This window comes from Sebastes umbrosus, chromosome 11 (assembly GCF_015220745.1).
Source record: "Sebastes umbrosus isolate fSebUmb1 chromosome 11, fSebUmb1.pri, whole genome shotgun sequence".
In the NCBI taxonomy this organism is placed as follows: domain Eukaryota; kingdom Metazoa; phylum Chordata; class Actinopteri; order Perciformes; family Sebastidae; genus Sebastes; species Sebastes umbrosus.
Window position 1 is genome coordinate 11,923,752 of NC_051279.1, and position 19,639 is coordinate 11,943,390.

The 19,639-nt window shown below is 42.3% G+C and overlaps 1 protein-coding gene across 6 annotated transcripts in view; it reads left to right on the forward strand.

Moving 5' to 3' along the window:
* Positions 1-19,639, forward strand: part of cadm4 (cell adhesion molecule 4) — a 194,294-nt gene that overhangs the window by 153,748 nt on the left and 20,907 nt on the right. For all 6 annotated transcript variants that reach the window (XM_037786040.1, XM_037786041.1, XM_037786043.1 and 3 more), the window contains exons 2-5: positions 1,602-1,748; positions 9,326-9,613; positions 12,974-13,135; positions 14,870-14,960. In XM_037786040.1, coding sequence (XP_037641968.1) covers positions 1,602-1,748; positions 9,326-9,613; positions 12,974-13,135; positions 14,870-14,960 — 688 coding nt within the window. The remainder of the gene's footprint in view (positions 1-1,601; positions 1,749-9,325; positions 9,614-12,973; positions 13,136-14,869; positions 14,961-19,639) is intronic.

Below are 19,639 nucleotides of genomic sequence, written 5' to 3' on the forward strand. Positions count from 1 at the left end.
TGAGAGAAAACTAGACTTCTGCTCCTCCTCATGGCTCTGTTTTCAGGCTTTAAAAAATCTAGCCATTGACGGAAGACTTTGGCCAATCACAGGTCATTTCAGAGAGAGAGAGAGAGCGTTCCTATTGGCTGTTCATTCAACGGAGGCAGCTGTCAATCACTCGCGAACTCCGATCAAACGGTCAAACTAGGCAGCGCTGATCAAATATGAATCAATATTCTGTTACTGTAATTCCTATTTCTTTCTAATTTTACAGCTAAAGTACACCACAATATGTTTCTGAAAACATTTGAGGCAAGAAATAGGTATTACAGTAACAGAATATTGATTCATATTTGATCAACGTTGCCTAGTTTGACTGTTTGATCAGAGTTCATGAGCGATTGACAGCTGCTAAGAGACGGCAGTTTCCAGCTCGGCTGGTTGTTTCCCTCCGGTCTCTGAAATCTTGCAGATGCCATTAGGAGCACTGGAGGACACAGAGGCACATGATGTTTTTCAGATTACCTGTCTCATGCACTACTGTCAGGATATAATGACCATTCTATAAAAATAACTTTTTTTAATCATATTAGCTCCAATTCTACCTACTGCTGCTTTAATGTTGAATAGCGAATTAAACAAAAACATTTGCTTAGGTTTAGGAAAAAACAACATGGTTGGGCTTAAAACTACTATGTTTGTACAGTGAAAATGACACTGAAGGTTGTGAACACAGGAGAACAACGAACCGCTGATTGTAACGTGGAAGAGAAACTTAACACACAGGACACGAACAGCGTCTCCTGGATGAAAGTCTTGTGTTTGTTGAACCCATCCACCTCCCTCTCGCCCACCCTGTGTGTCTCTTTCGTCTTTAAACTACATCACCACAGCACTTTCCCTGATATTGACGCAGATGGGTTTACATCGTAGTCAGTGGAAAGCCCGGTGCGTCTCATACCGATGCTAAATGGTGCCTTGTGTGTCGGTATTTGACGCCCTGTGAATGAGAATGGGCTGAATCTGTGATCTATTTGTGTGTGAGTGTGTTGGTCCTTATGTGGTTTGCGTTTATGTGTGTCCATTCATGTGTGTGCCGGCGTGTCTCTAAATTCACAACCACTTAGGGACTTAATAAGGCATTATGTATTCAAATGTGTGTGTTGGTGCATTCTGTTAGACTAGCCAAAGGCCTGTTGGTATGTGTGTGTTCGTGCACGTATATAAAGATGAATAGCAGTAATTATAATCATCCACTATTATAATCATAAGAGCACATTGTTCACGAGGACCCTCTTTTACTTGTTGAGGCCTTCAGTGGCTTTGCTCTCGCTCTCAATCTCTTTATCTCCATCACTCTGTCTCCTCCTCTCTTTTCCTCCCCCGTCTCTCCATTCCTCTCTTGTTGTGTCCATATGATGAATGGCGAGTAAATGAAGGATGCCTTAAGTACCTTACTTCGAAAGGTTCTATCTCAAGCGAGGCACAAATTGAACATCTTTTTCTCCGCATCTGTTCCTCCTATTTGTCCCCTCTCCTCTTCTCTCCCTCTCTTTCTTCCCTCTCTGTCGCCCACACCCTGTATCACTATATTAACGTCCATCTTTTCTCTCCCTCAGCCCGTTGTCAGGCGGTGCAGGCGGAGAATGTGACAGTCTTGGAGGGAGGTACGGCCCAGATCTCCTGCCGCCTGCAGAACTACGATGGATCAATCGTGGTTATCCAGAATCCCCGCCGGCAGACCCTCTTCTTCAACGGCACGCGAGGTGTGTATCCGCGCGCACATTCCTCTCTGCAGACAAACTTAATCCATCTGTGTCTATGCATTTTGCCCTCAGTTCCACTTTAAGCCAGCCTTTTAAACACATTAGCAATGACTCACCAACACTTGCACTTCACATTTTTCTTATTGCAAATGTCCTCGCTCTGCCTTTGAAGCGATTTCACATTAAAAAGTCAGATAACCCCGGAGTTAATTTAGATGATGGTTTACCTCTCTGCCCTAAGAGTGTGACTGCTTTAACTGTTTTAAAAGCGTAGTTCACAGCTCTTTGCATAATCGCTTTTAACCCCTGTGATGAGATCAGAACTCCCAATTAGAGCATGGCCATGGCAATCGCATGTTTTTTTAAAGGCGACTTTATGGCAAGTTATCATTGTAACCAATATTATAATGAATCTCATTGAGGGCCTCGGGGTAGGCAAACACTACTTGTTTTTTCTGAACTAATTAAGGGCAAAAGCTGCACCTTAGCCAGATTTTCTGCTAGTGCTGCTAGGAAACCTCTGAGCAAAAGAACAATGATCAAGGATATCAAACGTTGCCTTTGAAAGTCGTGCAAGACGGCTTAATTGGAGCCAGATTTTTGCGTTATGTTTCGTGGCCCCACCTACGTAATCTATAAATTTCTTAAGACGTTAGCTCGGGTTTAAGACTATGATGTAAAACTGTGGTTTGTAACAGTTTAGAGTTAAGGGCAAAAGGGTGAATTTGAATATATTCAAATAGTTTCGGTCGTTCGTGCGTAAGAGACCACGTCATACAACCCAGTAAATGCTTTGGTTAGGGTTTAAAATGATTTATACCGTACGCCAAACCTGTAGCAACTGCTAGTTTATCAGTATATCCCCAAGTCATGTACAAACAAACATGCAAAAAAATAAAAAATAAATGCATGGTCAATTAACAGGTACATTATAACAAAGAAATTGTTGGATTTAGTGGGCTTGATTTCATATTAAAACACTAACCAATTAACTAGAGGTGTGGACTTGAGTCACATGACTCAGACTCAAGTCAAACATTTGTCACAAATTTGATGACTTTAGACTCAACTTGACAAAATAAAAAAAAAAGACTTGCATGTTGACTTGGACTTTAACACCAGTGACTCGTGACTTCACTTGGACTTGAGCCTTTTGACTTGAAAATACTTTACCCCAAGCCTAAAGATTAAAAAGCATGTTATTTAAAAAATGTGTGCTCGAAGATGATTAACTGCCCGGTACCGGAGGTGACTTCTGAGATGTTGGGTTTATTTACTTTTAGAGAGATCCTATATTGATTTGCTTTGGAAGATGATTTACTAGTGGGAGGAATAACTGAACAGAGATCCTCTATTTGTTTGGGAAGAGGATTCATTCATGAGGGAAAAAAACAAACTGAACAAACTGAATTTCTATCTTTTGTTGTTTATTGCCGAATCCCCGAAAAGTGGTGCTTTTGTTTTTTTTGTTGAACTGTAGACTCTTTGTTTTGTTTTTGGTTAATTCCACTGATCCAATTTAATTTGGTTTGAACCAATCCGACAGCATCCAATCTAGTTGCAGGAGAGAACCATGAAGAACTAATGTTATGTTACTGAGCGCTAGTTGGTGCCAGTTACTCTGTTGTTAAAATAGCATTACATTTGGTAAAGAGAACATTATGACTTGATTAGGACTCACAAATCAAAGTTTAGGACTTGGGACTTGTCAGTCTTGATTTGGGACTTGACTTAGGACTTGTCAGTCTTGACCTATGACTTGCCTTGGGACTTGAGTGCAAAGACTTGAGACTTACTTGTGACATGCAAAACAATGACCTGGTCCCACCTCTGCAATTAACTAACAAATCAGAAACCTATTGTCAATAAACTGAGGTCACTCATTAACAAAGGAACAGCACACACTTGCAGGTCACATACTGTATTGTATGCGAGTCATGCTGCTCTTTTACACAGCAGTTATAGATAAATTATATCCAAAAACACAGTTGAAGTGATCCAACTTAGTAATAAGCTGAAACCGGTCAATCGGTGCCCCCAAATCCCCTTGAAAGATTATCTGAGGAATGTCTTTTATATCTACATCCCAAGATCTGATCCTCTCGGTTCACTGAATGGTCAGCCCACTACTCAGTCTCTCTGATTTGAGATTTATTTGTTCGCACAATAAAACAAAGCAGCGAAATACAACAACAACAACAGAGAAAGCATTGTGCAGGTGAGATTAAACAACCCCAAGGGGTTTATAGAAGGAATCTCACTGACTTGCTGCTCCAAAAATAGTTTTTATTAGTTACTATTCTGAGAAGGATTGTTCTGCTGCTGTATTTGTTTGACAGGTGCTAATTTTCCCAGCGTGATTTAGACTTTCAGAGTGTCTGTTTGCTGAGTTGACTTAACTCAAGCTGCTCCAGCTGAATGTTCCAAAGTAGCTTATAAAATACTCTTATTAATTGAATCTCAATCTGCTACTGTTACTCAGGCCATATGTAATAATGATAAATCTGTGAGTCAGGAATCCAATTTAATTTGATTTAATTGAGTTGAACTGACAACAGCGTCAGACTGCCAACATTTCAGCTCCAAATATTACAGCGTTTGTATTTGTCTCATGGCTTTGAGCTCGTGATAAAGAACTCCTCCGCTTCAAGGACAGTGCAAGTGCCAGTCTCACACAGCCTCAACATGGCAGCATATTCATCATTTTTTCCATTATATAAAATGGCAAAAAATTCAAGTGATAGTAGTGTGTTGTAGCAGGTAGGCAGACGTCCTCAACAGTAATAGCGTGGTTAAATAAATTACTTGTGGAAGTGACAAAAAAATGAATGGCTGCCAGATCCAGAGCTGCAGTTAAACCTCCACATGATGAAGAGAGGGCAATACTTTCACATCACTAGTTTTATGAAGATAAACTGTCTAAGAACTGCTAAAATCTGTTTTTAACCACAGAAAATACATGTGAAAGTCTTGCAACACAAACGTGTATATATAGTATATTTGCAAATATATGGTGTGACATTTTTAATTGTGAAAGTTTCTGCTTGAACACATTTTCACATTTCTAATCATTACAACTTCCAGCGCCTGTAATTACATTGATTCGACAATCAAGACTCCCACACTTCCCTCGGGAACGGTCTCTGTCAGAGTAGTAGAGTCACTAAGGATTTTCTGAACACTTCGCTGAGATCAGACTGAAATACTGAAGACAAAAGAGCTGCTTTCACTGTTCACTGCTACGCCAGTCAGATACTTTTGTTCTTCCACACACCTTCTTTTTTTTCACTTGTTAGTCTCCTCGGTCACGGAGTGGCCTTAATTGGGTAGCTGAGGTCGCTGCTTTTGGAAACCTCACTTTCAACTCTCCCCCCAATTCTATCAGATCAGCTCTGCTGGTAAGTTCCATTAAGTATTTAAACAGAGACGCCCCCGTATGCTCTCCCGCGAGACGTGGACTTGCACTCATCGGGAAGCACGACGGAGCCTAATCAGAGTGAGGAGGAAGACGGGTTGTGAGAGGTACAATGAAAGAGAAAATGAGAGAATGAAGAAAAGAGTGGAGGGAGAATGAGACGACGGGGTTAAGAAAGACACGGCGACAGACAGAATGAGGAGCCATTGCGATGGAGAGAGAGAGAAAGAGACAGCGCTGGGAAGTGATCCAAAGGTTAGGCAAGGTATAAAGTATAGATGGCTTCCCGTAACTAATTTGGCTCCCGTAAAGCAGGGAAAAGCCTCATCGGGGACATTTTCTGTGAGCGTAAATTACATCTCACTCTGGCTCTCTCTACCTCCACGTTTGCTCCATCGCTCGCTGTAGGGCTCTTCCATTTCTTCCCATTGCCCATCTGGCGCCCAGATATCAGCCTGACAAACTGAGGCCTTTTTTATGTGCCGAGCCATTCCGCGCTAACTGCCCAAATAGAGGCGCTGCTGTAAGTGCTGCGAATTAGGCTGCCCTGTTTTGCAAGCGAGCGACCAGCCAGGGGTGTGTTTTATGAGATTGCGGGGACTGATAGCTATAATAGAGCGGTGGAACTAACCAAATGGAGCCTTTCTCCTCAGCGGTCCATATCTCTCTTTCTCCCCCTATTGCCAGCTCTCCTCAGCATGCAAATGAGCTGGGACAATAAAGGTGAACTTGGACTTGAACAGAAGTCTGACATTTAGTTGCCATTTAGTGCAGAGAGGGAAAAAAGATTTACCTATCTGTGGGGAATAGCTCTCTGACAATGCCATCCGGTGGAGGGGAAATTTTGGGGGTGGGGTGGAGGGATTAGTGCGGTGTACTTCCAGGAAGAGTGGACTGACTCAATCGCTTCAGGCCTCTCTCTCTGTCCCCTGTGGATTTCTGTCTCTATCTATATTATTTTTCCCCGCCTGCTGCATTATGTAGCTATATTAGACTATTTCTTTCTTCCTCCCACCACTCTCTCTGTCACACACACGCACACAAAGCCAATATCTGCACTGTAGTGCGCTGTGTGTTGTGATGAATTACGCCGCGAGATGGCCGGTTGTTACATCAGGGAAGTGTCCGCTGTTCCCTACGCGAGCAAAAGCCAACACAAAGAGACAGAGTAAAGTAGAGATGAGGGAGAGGCTTCACAGTCAAGTCGATACAAAGTGAGTCTCGGATGAGAATCTATGGACATCGAGCCACCGTCTCCCACAGCCTGTTATTAGCCTTATTTGTTATTATCCGCATTTTTCGCGCCATTGATTCGACTCTTTCTTCAGTAACAAAAGGAAAATTGTTGCATGTTCAACTCTTCTCTGTGCATTTTTTTCTTTCTCCTTTGTGCATTATGGGGTTAGCGAGTGTAGCGCATTGGTCTGAGGTCCAGGATTGGCTGCAAGTGTGTTTTTACCCTTGGTTTCCAATCTTTGGTTATTAGTTCTTTGTGCACTGCATGCAATTGTAGTAATTAGCTTGTCTCTCACTGATCCAAAGGGCAGCACTACTCAATTTGATAGCTTTCCTAAAATAATTTTTGGTTGTGCAATAAGCTTTATTTGCATAGCAGTTTTCAAAGTGCTTCACAGCGAGCAAAACAATAATGATTAAAACCTAATAAGATCAACAATAAAAATGCCAGATACTAATTAGAAACGGGCTTACAGAGGAATAAAGCAGGCAGTTACAAAGAGAATGAATGAATACATTTTAGTTTAGGATAGTCCAATCAGTGCTCAGGAAAATGAACAACACTCTGGCTCAAAGCTGGAAATGAGAGAATCAAGACATCTGTTATGTTGTATCAATGTACAGCCCGGAGCTGCTCCATCGAGACTGACTTTGCAAACTCTCTCTGAACTTTTTTATATCAAACTGAGCTTTAGATTTAGCAGGGCTATCAATTCCAGAGCAGAAAATCGTCTGGGGTGCTGTCACAGCCACTATTTCTCCCATGTTTTGCAGTTTTTCCTCTGCAGCTCCGTCCATGGGAGTGACATCACAAATTAGAGGGTGGTGAAAACTCTCCTCTTGTCCCAGACTGTGGGAGATAGAACTGACTGTTTGTTAATACAGAGCAAACTATCTGGAGGCTACAAGGAATAACTGATCCCGAAGCTGATAATATCATACCATTCAATTAAAGCAGCCCCTTGCTTCTCTTGTGCATGATGCACTTACCAATTATGGCCTGCAGAAAGGTAAATGGACCGTGTTTTCAAAGATAAACAGAAAGAAAAGAAAAATATAGATATAGAATTAACATAATAGATGCCGTTATTAACAACCAGGCCGACTGCAGCGCAAGCACTTTCAGCCCTTCAACCTTGGACCTTTTGTAGTTAAAGTCTAAACTGCGTCCTTATCAGCAAGAAAAGTGGAAGCAATTGCAGCAGCTGTCACTTTCTTGGCCTGTAAGTGAGAACATCGGCGTACCTACTGTACATCCACAGGTCTGAACTGATATTACTATCCTGTAGGTGGAGCGGGTTTGTTTGCACTAGCCAGGCTCCAGACCTGCAGACCAATTGCTGGCCACATGGACGATTTTTCCAGCTAATGAAATTGGTCTAGTGTTGTTGGTCATTGACAGTTGTTTCCCTAGTTGGAAAAAGACTCAAGCCAATTAATATGATGCAGGTAAAATGCCAAAAATGACAGGCAGCGTAGGAGCCTTTGTCAAAGCCGGCAACCAATTTAGTCACTGATAAGACAGCTGTGTTAAATGTTTTCTTATCATTCTCCGAGCGAGGCTATTAAATTGCCGAGCCAGCTAGTTCACATGCTTTCCTCTGCAACCCACTGTATCGGTAACTGACTTCGCTCGTCTTAGAACTTTAACTCTTTCACAGTGTGTTTTCAGTTCATGGAAGTTAATTATAACATTTTAGTTGTAACATTTTGTTGCCTAAAAATATCCTATTCAGTGTTTGGTTGTATTTAGCTCCAGCCTCTCGTGTCACTTGTGGTTGCTAAAAAACCAAGATGGCAACGGCCAAATTCCAAGACGGGGACGGCCAGAATGCCAAACTTGAGGCTTCAAAACGGCAGTCTACAAACCAATGGGTGACGTAGCAGTAACTACGTCCACTTCTTATATACAGTCTATTTTTGCAGCCCAACTCATGTCAACACATGAATTGCAAAAATGGCATTATACACTGACACATGCAGTAAAGCCTCAATGTGTGAAGGCACGTCATGATACTTGGCTCCACCCTCTCATGTCACCTCTGGTTGCACAAAACCAAGATGGCGATGGCCAAGATGCCGAACTCGAGGCTTCAAAACCGTAGTCCGCAAACCAATGGGTGACATCACAGGGACTATGTCCACTTCTTATATACAGTCTACGGGCTAACGGCTCCGGCGAGACAGATACATCCCTCACTATTAATTGGTTAGGGCAAAATTCCAGCCCTCCAGAGACAGACAACTGCTAACATGAACACAAGGTCAGGCCCAATAATGAATTGAAACAAAATGGCAAATCAGTCTGATATCTAGCTAGGTTTGTATCGGTAGAAACGGTCTGTCAACGAGCAAACAGCTCCCCCTCGTGGAGAACCTGCAGCCTGCCTAAATGTGAGTATGTGAGTGAGGCATAAACTCCGCTCCCTGAGGTACTTGTCATCGGAAAACAAATTCAAAATAAAGCAAGCGAAAGCCTGCCAGTAAAATGTGTTAAAACAAGTTCTTTAATATATGACACTCACTTTGGCAGCTTGAGTGTGTGTGTGTGTGGTGTATTATTTCAAGCAAGCAAAGCACCATGACTAAAACAATTGTTATTGCTCCGTGTGTGTGTGTCCCTGAAGCATAAGAAATCAATTATACTGACCCTGAGTGAAATCATTGCTATTGTTGTTTTTACCATTCCTCTTTATATACATGAATACAGTATTTAGCATTTATTCTAATTTAGTCTCACTTCACAGACAGATTATTATTTTTCTACCAATGACTGATGTATTCACCATCCCTCTCCTTTCTTCTCTCCCATCACACCTCCCCTCTTCTCCTTCCCACCCTGGCTTCCTCTCCCCTCCGCTCCCATGCTGTCTCACTTGCTGCCCACCTCCATCCCACTTCCACTCCCTCCATCATATCTACCCAGCCTTGAAGGATGACCGCTTCCAGATGGTGCTCTTCTCGCCACGGCTGGTGCGCATCACACTGACCAATGTCAGCGTCATGGACGAAGGTGGCTACTTCTGCCAGCTCTACACGGACGCCACGCACCACCAGGTGGCGACGCTCTCCGTGTCGGTGCCCCCGGAGACGCCCACGGTGGAGGTGAAGCAGGAGGCCGTGGAGGGCGGCGATGTGGAGCTCACCTGCGTGTCGCCGCGCAGCAAGCCGGCTGCCACCCTGCGCTGGATTCGTAACGGCCGCGAGATATCAGGTACCTGACTAATGACTGGTTAGATGATTATGAGAGATAAATGAGGAAACTAATGGGGGGGACGGAGGGCAGGTGAAGTGAAATGGGTGGATAAATGATCACAAATTGAGTGGTGAATAAAAGAAGGATGAATGGATGGATTGATAGAGGGAAAGGCAGATGGATCAGTTGATGGGAGCAGGTTAAGATGGATGGATGGAGAAAATTAAGGGGCTGCCAAAACCTCTCCTCGCCTCTTGTTTCCGTGATTTTGATCAAGTGTGCTTTACAATATTTATAGGCGCTGATCTAGTTTCAAATGATCAAACGCAGTTTTTGAGATGTGAACTTTTCTGTCTCCTTTCCTTCGAGGAAGAGTCATAAGTTCACAGAAGAAGTATATATCATCGCGTGTTGATGTATGGGTTGAGAAGGCAGACATCAACAGCGAGTATTAGAAAGATTCCACTAGTCAAATTCTCTCCCTATCAAACAGATATCTCACCCTCTCTCTCTCTATATATATATATATATCTCCCTATGCTCTCTCTTGGAAATTCTATTTCAAATGTGTTGTATTTACACATAATCTGACAAGTACACCATTACATGAAAGCACAGATGCTACATGCACTCCACATTTCCACCCTTTCACACGTTCACAAAGAGACACTTTAATTCACCATCATCCAACCTCCCCACTAAGCTTCTGATAAATCTGTGAGCCATCCATCAGTGTGTTACCTTGATCTATCCTTCTTTCTGACTATGCCTCCCTTGGCTTCTCTCAGTTAAAGGGGCACTTCACTCAATAATACATCTGAGACCGATCTTTCCCATGCCTTCATTCTGTTTAACCCCAGAGAAATCACTTTTTCGCACTCCGCCGTTCAATCGGCAATTGTGTATAATGCCAAGTTTTGGATTTGAATCCCTCAAAAACCTTGTAAAGTTGACTGAGCACGAAAACTTTGAGACTAGTTCATGCAAAGAATCTCTAACTCAGGCTCATGGCCATCCTTTGTTATTCAATTTATCTCTGATTTTTAATAAATACAGACAACATTGTTTAAAAGAACAAATCGCTGTCAAATGTATTGCATTATTCATTAATTCACTCGCCGCCCTCAAATAACTCACACCGACCAGATGAAATAGTGTGAGATAATCTGGTGTCAACAGTTTTTTGGGACATGCGTTGAGCGATGTTTTTACCATCGTCTCTTTTGCTCTCTATTTTTGTCTGACACTCAACGTCTCTTTCATCCCGTCTCTTCCCTTTTTTCTCTGTCAGAACACGCCTGTCAACGTCACTCCGTCTCTGCCCTCTCTGTCCTTCCCCTCTGCCTCCTTCCCTTTCGCTTCATCTAATCTCCCTTTCTTTTTTCTTCCTTTAAATTTCACTGGTGACAAAGACGTGATGTCCCCCGTGATTGGTTACTGGTTGCAAAAGGCTTTAACAGTCAAAGAGACAGAGAGGGGGCCGTGTCTCTCTCGCCTCATCTTTTTTTTTACTAACGCTCCTCTCCTCTCCTCCTGTTTCCTCCCCTCATTCTTCCTGTCTCCTCTCCTCATGTTTCATCTCCTTTCCTCTTGTTTCCTCCCCTCTCTTCTCCTCTCTTCCTGTTTCCTCTCCTTTCCTCTTGTTTCCTCTTTTCTTCTCCCATTTCCTCTCCTATTTTTCTCCTTTCTTGTTTCCTTTCCTCCACTCTGTTCTTCTTCTGTTTCCTCTCTCCTCCTCACCTCTTATCTCCTCTTCTTTCCTAACTCCTCCTTCTGTTTCCTCTCCTCTGGATTTCTCCTCCTCCCCCTGTTTCCTCCCCCCTTTTCCTGTCTCCTCTCCTCTCCTTTCCTCTCCTTTCCTCTCTTCTTCTCCTGCTTCCTCTCCCCTCCTCTCATCTTTTCCCCCTCCCTTGTTTCCTCATCTCCTCTCTTTTCTTCTCCTGTTTCCTCTCTCTTCCTCACCTCTTATCTCCTCTTTTTTCCTAACTCCTCCTTCTGTTTCCTCTCCTCTGGATTTCTCCCCCTCTTCCTGTCTCCTCTTTTCTCCTTTCCTTTCTCCTTTTCCTGTTTCCTCTCCTTTCTTCCTATCTCCTCTCCTTTCCTCTCTCCTTCTACTGTTTCCTCTCCTCTCCTCTTGTTTCATCTCCTCCCCTCTTTTCTTCTCCTCTTTCCTCTCTCTTCCTTTCCTCTTATCTCCTCTTCTTTTCTAACTTCTTCTGTTTCCTCTCTTCTGGATTTCGCCCTCTCGTCCTGTTTCCTCTCTTCTCTTCCTCTCATCTCATCTCCTCTCCTCTCCTCTCCCCCTCCTCCTGTTCCCATCTCTTCTCCTCCTCTCCTCTCTTCTCCTCTCCTGCTGTTTCATCTCATTTCATCCTATCTCCTCTCCCCACCCCTCCCCTCTCTTTTGGCCCTGAGTTTAATGAACTGTGACACTAAAGGTTAGAGGAAGATCCCAACAGATATGGGAAAGCACTCTTTAATTAAGACACTATCTTCCCACCGCTGCCTTATTCCTGCTCATCTGCACCCGCCGCCGTCCTCTCTCACGCTTCGACTGGGCCCGCTCTCATTTGCTCGCCCGGCAATAATTGAAAACTCAGCGCGATATACGTAATATTGTTGTGTTGTGCCTCAACAAGCACAAACTCCCAAGACGTGACCGTGTCACCCCTGCTGTTCATCCTCCCTCCTTCTGTCTCTCCTTTTCCTCTCTTCTCGCATCTCTCTTCCACTCTGCATCTGGCTTGGCGCTCTTATCGTCTCCTCTTTCATGTCTGGACTTGTCTCGCCGCAGCTCTTCTCTCCACCCTTCCACCATCAATCATGCCCGTTTTTGCCACCCTCTCTCTCTCTCTCTCTGTCCCTCTCTCCATTTCCTTTCTTCTCTCGCCCTGGTCCTTTGACGCCCCTCCCCTCGCTGTGTCTGGCTCAGTTAAAATCTCAATTCGGTTATGCATATTCTCTCTTTTATCCCTCCCTCTCTCACTTTCTTTCACTCACGCACACACACACAAATATTCAGTTGATTTGCCATCTGCAAACAAACAGTTCTGCTGCTCATAATTGCCATGAAATATAGATGGAAATTGCTTTCTGTTTTCTCTCTCTTATTCTGCCCTCCTACCTGGTGCCGCTTTAAAAAGCTTATTCATCAGTCACTAACTTCTTCTAACTTTCAGTCTGCTCACTTCTTCTTCTTCTATCCACCAATATGTTCTCCTCTAAAAGTCTCCCCGTCTCCCACCATAGGTGTGATGTCTCAGCAGGGAAAAAGGAAGAACTAGCATGTTTTGACTGCCAGCTTGTTTCCCGGCCACCCCACCTGTCTTCCCTCCTTCCATCTTCTCATCCCGTCTTTCTCTCTCTCTCTCTCTCCAGGTGTGGTATCCCAGCAGGACAACGCGAAGACATTCAGCGTGTCCAGCACCATCCGGCTCCCGGTAGAAAGGAAAGACAACGGGGCGGCGCTGAGCTGTGAGGCGAACCACCCAGCACTCGGCGGGCAGAGGAAGATTCGACACTACCGCCTGGATGTGAATTGTAAGCCTCTCCTTCAGGCAAAGCGTGTTTGTGTGTACTTTCTATCAAAGCGCTTTCCATCCATCTCGGAAGCAAATGAAGTAACATAACGTTCATTGCCAAATATTTCAAAAAAACAGATTATTCCATCTGTATCGCTGTCACTTACGTTGCTACTTCAGGACTATTCATTATAGTGTTTTACTTTAATGCCAGCAATAATTTTTGTCAGCGCAGCAGCTTCATTTTTCAAATGGTGGATATCTCATTTTGGAATGAAGCTCATTTATACACAGTACAGGATATTCAACACTGCCCTCTTTGAGACCTGCTCTCATTAAAACGTAATACATACTAAACTTGTCATGCAGAGAGCTGGCAGAAACAGCCCCGCGGCCAGGTTAGGGTCCTGGCCTGTGGTTTAAGGGGTTAACCGACATCAGCTGAGAAAACCTGGTTCACATTAGTAAGCGATGTGCGATGATCCCAGTACCGCTGTGGGATTGATTGATGGCTTATTTGAACAACTTGATATGCTGTGAAATCTCTACACATATGTCCATTCAAGGCAGGCAAACAGTGAATATACTGAGAGATTAAAAATTATAATTGGCTTAAGTATAATATTCACCCAGGGCAACAAGTTCATATAGAACTATATTTTTCTCAATATCTTCACAAATCTGTAGACGGTTCAGTAGGATTAATCTTGAGAAAGTCAGGCGGCTATAATATATATCCTTGGAAGAGACTAAAATTCATCATTTAATATACTAATATGAAATGTAAATCCATTTTATTTGCTTCTAATCCCATCAAACATGTTGAGTTTGCTTTAGTTTTGACATTTCTGTTTTTCGTTTCCTTGATGCGAAGACAAACTGTCACTTTCTTACAACTCTGTAGTGATTACTATTTAATGATGATGTTCATTGGTGTTATTTTGTCTTCAAATCCTTTTTTAAAATCCAGAAAACAAAGTGACACATCAATAGAGAGGCGCCAGATTTAGACTTTCAGTCACGAGTTGATACATCAATACTATTTATATTCAATGACAGCAGTCTCCACCGATGTTACTGATGCTATTCAACAAGTCAACAAATATCCAATTACTCCATTTGTTCCCTCGTCATATTCCTGACAGTTTAATATGATTCTTATCCCATGATATATCAATAATTTTGGATTGTCAAACAATCCTTAGGCATATATAAATATTTGCCATTGGTGATATTATTCATATTCAGCAAGTACTTCTGCATCAGTCTTTGGGTACAATTAATTTGCCACATGTATACTAATGTTTGTTGATAGATCACAATGATTAATATTCAACAGTTTTGTCAATCTGCGAGCCGTTGGTTCCTCCAGCCAGAGAACTGGTAATAATGACCAACTGTCAGCGTGGATTTGGCTTCCCATCGCTCTGTTACTGAAGCAAGTGCAGCACAGCAGCTGCCGGAGCGGTGGGCTGCTTATGATAACAGGTGTCTCAACCGTCGGAGTGTCGGCTGGTTGCCTTGGAAACAGATGTTAAAGACCCTTCCTTCCTGCCACTTTCTCACTTTCCCCCTTGTTCCTCCTTTTTGTTCCCTCGCCGTCTCTCTCTCATTCCTGATTTTTTTTTTTCCCCCGTCCTCTCTGGTTGTCGCTCCATTTTGATCCCTTTGATCCATCGTGTTTTCTGTCGTGCCTTTCTTGTTTTCTCTCTCTCACATGCATGCTCATTTATCTCTTTCTTTCTCCCCACAGTTGCGCCAACAGTGAGAATTGTTCCTCCCTCTGGCATTTTGCGAGAAGGCGACTCGCTCATCCTCACCTGCTCCGTCACTGGGAACCCTCTGTAAGTCTGTGTGTGTGTGTGTGTGTGTGTGTGTGTGTGTGTGTGGTGTTTACACATGTGCCAAATTGTTTTGTGTTGGTGTGATCTTCCTTCAGTAAATGCTTCTAATGCCCTACTTCTACACTCAACATAATGACACAAACCATGCTTCTATAGAGCGTGATAATATGATAATATGGTGGTGGTACCCAACACATGCACATATACACAAACAAGTTCACCCTGCACAGCACATGTGCTATCATTGGTATTGGCAGTAAAGGTAACAAAGAAAAGCCAATGGAGAAACCTCACTACTCCAGACTCTTTGTCCTCCTGTTTTGATATTACAAAACAAATATTCATGGTTTAAGGAGGCATGATGCCTTTTGTAGTTTGAAAAAGACTGAATCATAGGCTACGTTCAGACTGCAGGCCAAAGTGGCCCAAATCCATTTTTTTTTTTGCATATACTGTATGACTCAGATCAGTTTTTTCACAACAGTGTGAACTGCACAAATCACATGGAATCTGATCTTTTCAACTCTGATTTTGGCCACTTTCATATGCGGTCCTAAATCAGATACAGGTCTGATTTCTGATTTGACACAGTCTGAAACAGTCATATCAAAAATGCATGTGACTTTTACGTCATCCACACGCACCTCCGTAAAGAAGACGCAGCCATTTCTACCCCCCAATTTCACTGGATTTTTATGTGAGGTTAAAGAATATATCAAGACTCTCAAATTTATAAATACTAATAAATGTGATAAAACTGTCAAAGTGTATAATGAACTCTTTAAAGAAGAATAATGTATGTTTTTTCCTTTCTTATAATTGTATATTTTTTAAGTTTATTTATCCCAATTCATTTTTTTTCATTATCATTTCTATCCTTTTTTTCCTCTGTAACATTATGTTGAGTGCGTGTCTGCAATGTTTTGAATGTTTTTTCAATTCAAAACACAAATAACAGCCATTGCTCCACAAAAAGCCATCATTTTCAGCCGTAGTTTCAGCTGGGAGTTGTGTTCGAGCAGCGGAGCATCGTAAAACACACTTAATTCAGACTCGACAGAAACAAAATAAAACTCACCAAACCTTGGTTATTTTTCTTTGCTGTTACAAAAATCACCAACTCTGGTTTGGTCAAAAGATAAACCCTTAATTCACAGAGCTAGATAGTAAAAGTGTCGGGCTCTACACACTGTTTTTCCCCGGGCTGCCCGCTGAGCAGAGGCTCTCTCATTTTTCGGAGGCCATTAAATTATATCGGACCATTAAATTAGCACAATAAAATGACAAAAATTGGGCCAAAAAAAACCCCAACCAGTGATGTACTCAGCCAATCAACCATCCTCGTCCTTGTTATCATCTGCTCATGAATTTGCTGGCTTCCACATCAACTTATAAATGAAAACGTAAACTTTGACTTCACTGGCTGCGTGTGACGTCAGTTCAGGACAGTGACCTGTTCACACTGTAATCTGATAATGGCCACATTTAAAAAATAATGTGAACAGCCAAACAAAAAAAACTGATCCGAACAATAAATCTGAAATGAGCACCAAGGCTTGCAGTGTGAACGTAGCCTTAGATGCATTCAGCTTCACCTTCAACAAGCTATGAAACCGACACATTCACCAGCTGGCACAAAACACTGCTTGTGAAGCTTTTTTTTTTAGCTTGTCACAGCAGTGTGTTTATGTGCTTTTTTTTCTCATTCCATAATGAATTCCTGACAAAATAATCAGAAAGGATAAAAGGTTTGTCTCAACAAAGCGTTTGTGTTTGAAAAGCTGCAACGAGTCCTGACAAATCGGCTTAAGGACACACAGAAAGTGTTTGATTGACGGCAAAACGCAAGAGGTTGCCAACGTCGATTCTTACTAACACTACATTTTTACAAAACGATATTATTGGACAGCACGTATTCATGTTAGAACGCTTTTTGGGGAATTGTTTTGAGCTGCTATGAGAATGACATTCAGGTTGTAACATCACCAAACAGCTGGTAGCTGCAAGTAGCAGCTACACAGACAGCTACAAGCCCACAGGGCTCGACTTTGATTCTGGCAGTCTGTTTGGAGGGTAAACTTTTTGCTGGCTTTAGTTCACTTCAGTTCACACATTTACCCAGAGCACCTTTTCTATGTATAAATGTAGGAAAAGCTTGAATTCAGCATGAAAATAACACCAATGATAATGTAAAGAAACGGCAGCAGGGCAGTTTGGAAGATTTCAAACCGTTTTTAGAGTCTAAACGCACAGATGAACCAGGCCACAACCTCCGTGTCTGAAAAGGGAAGCCAATGAGGAAGTGCCTTAAACTTGCATTCTATCTAATAGCCAGCAGGGGGCGACTCCTCTGGTTGCAAAAAGAAGTCTGATTGTATAGAAGTCTATGAGAAAATGACCCTACTTCTCACTTGATTTATTACCTCAGTAAACATTATAAACATGAGTTTATGGTCTCAATCACTAGTTTCAAGTCTTCTTCAATACAGCATGATGTTCATTTAGTAAATTATGACCCAATTTAGAGTCAAATAGACCATAGAGCAGGGTATGATGTAGGGCGTGGCTACCTTGTGATTGATAGGTCGCTAACATGGCGTTGTCCGGTCTGGGAGTTGTCCACGTTTTTGTCTTACAACTTTAACCCTTTCACAGTGTGTTTTCAGTTCATGAAAGTTAATTTATAACATTTTTCGTCAAAATATTTCTTATTGAGCATTGGGCTGTACTTAGCTCCACCCTCTCATGTCACTTCTGGTTGCAAAAAAAACAAGATGGGGACAGCCAAAATGCCGAACTCGAGGCCTCAAAACGGCAGTTCACAAAATGATGTACATTGCTTATATACAGTCTATGAGATGAACACACAGATGCAACAATGAGCTGGCAAGGTTGTTTGCCGGAAAAGATTGATTTATGGGCCATAGAGATGAATCAGAAAGATGATCTGTGAATATCACACAGACAGTTTTATTACATATACTATTCATTTTCCAAGTAATTACTGTCCACCTTACACAAAAAAGCCTTCCAGCTATTGTGCAAACGTCCTTGAGTAACCTCTACCTGCTCTAGTGGAGCTTTTCACTGGCTGCAGCAGAAAACAGAGGTTTTCATGGACGGTTACCAAATGTGTGAGAGTAAAGCAGGGCATCACTGTACGGAGAACATCTGCACTTAATACAGATTAAAATAAGAAAAAAAAAAAGGAAAATGAGTGAGAGCTTCTCCCTCTAAGTAGCTGAAAATAGCCAGCTGCATTCAAGAGATCTCACCCCGTCTCTCTTTATTATGTGTTGTTGAAATGAACACTAAGTTGACCTCTTTCTATATAATTACTATCCCACATAATACCAGGGGCCTTTCTTGGAAACTTCAAGTAATTACCAAGTACTACTAATCTCCACCAACTTCAATGTACTCCCTATAATTACTGCAAGATATCTCGGTGCTTTCTAGGAACCATGCTTAGAAATGAACGGCAACTTCATATCAACTCCTTTCTAGGAAATTATAAGGAAATAGACTATCAGAATTAAGTACAGCCACATGCTGTCCTCCACAAATGATGAAGGCCCCCTTTGGGCCATTCAATCCCAAATGCATCATCTTGTGAATTATAATTAAAGTCAAACCAAGAAGGTCTAATATATCACATGTCAATTTACAGGATCACCAAACCAATCAAGGTATTCCTATAATCATGACATTAAAGTGCCAAAGACGCAGTTTGATCACAACCAGAGGCCTGTACAACGAAGCAGGATTTGGGGTTAGGGAGGTAACTTCAGGGTAAACCCTTCAGGGTTTTCCGTCCTACAACGGTGGTTCACTTCTTACCGGGGTAGATCACCATGGTAACTTATGCTGAACACCTAACCTGGTCCGAAGCAGGTTATGTTCCAGATAAGAGATCAACTCGTATGAAAGCACCGCCTACTGACCAATCAGAGCTCTGTGTGCAGATCGTATGAAAATGATTTTATTTTTATTTTTTAACTTGCTCTCAAGTCCGTTTTGGAGTCGGGGACGCAGCTGAAAGAAGGCTGAAATAGTCACACACGCCACATTTTTACTAAAGGGAATAATGAAATGTAACCTATTCATCCATTCTATGAAATCACTGCCCCATCTGGACGAACACATCTGACTTTTGAGTATTCCGTTAAATTGATAAATCTGTTAATTTACGCATTCACACATCGGCAATTGTTTCTTTTGCCAGCTGTCCCTCCTGCATTTGGCAGCTTCAACTGTGTTACTATTAGACTGAATTATGTGTTTAACTTCTTCATATTTGTCTAATATTATAGTTTGCTCCTCCTTTGTAAAATGTGCCGCTCTGCTGACAGTAGACTCGTCCATGTTTGCGATTGGTCATATGCTGCAAACACCGCGTCTTAACGTGAACGCGCTCATAGCCAGATTGAGAAACCCTGTGTTGACTTACCGAGTTGATAACCACCGTCGTAGGACCGTTTGTTAGGGTTAGTTAAGCCAGATAATGAGAAGATACCCTGGGTATGCTGAACTCGCTTCCTAGTACAGGCCTCAGAAGAGTTGTACCTGTGGTATCACCTTATATTTGTTAATTTTTTTGTGATAAAATTATTTTTGTTTTTCCATACTGGAGGTTAGAATGAGTATAAGTAAATCATCAGCATTTATCATCTGTATAA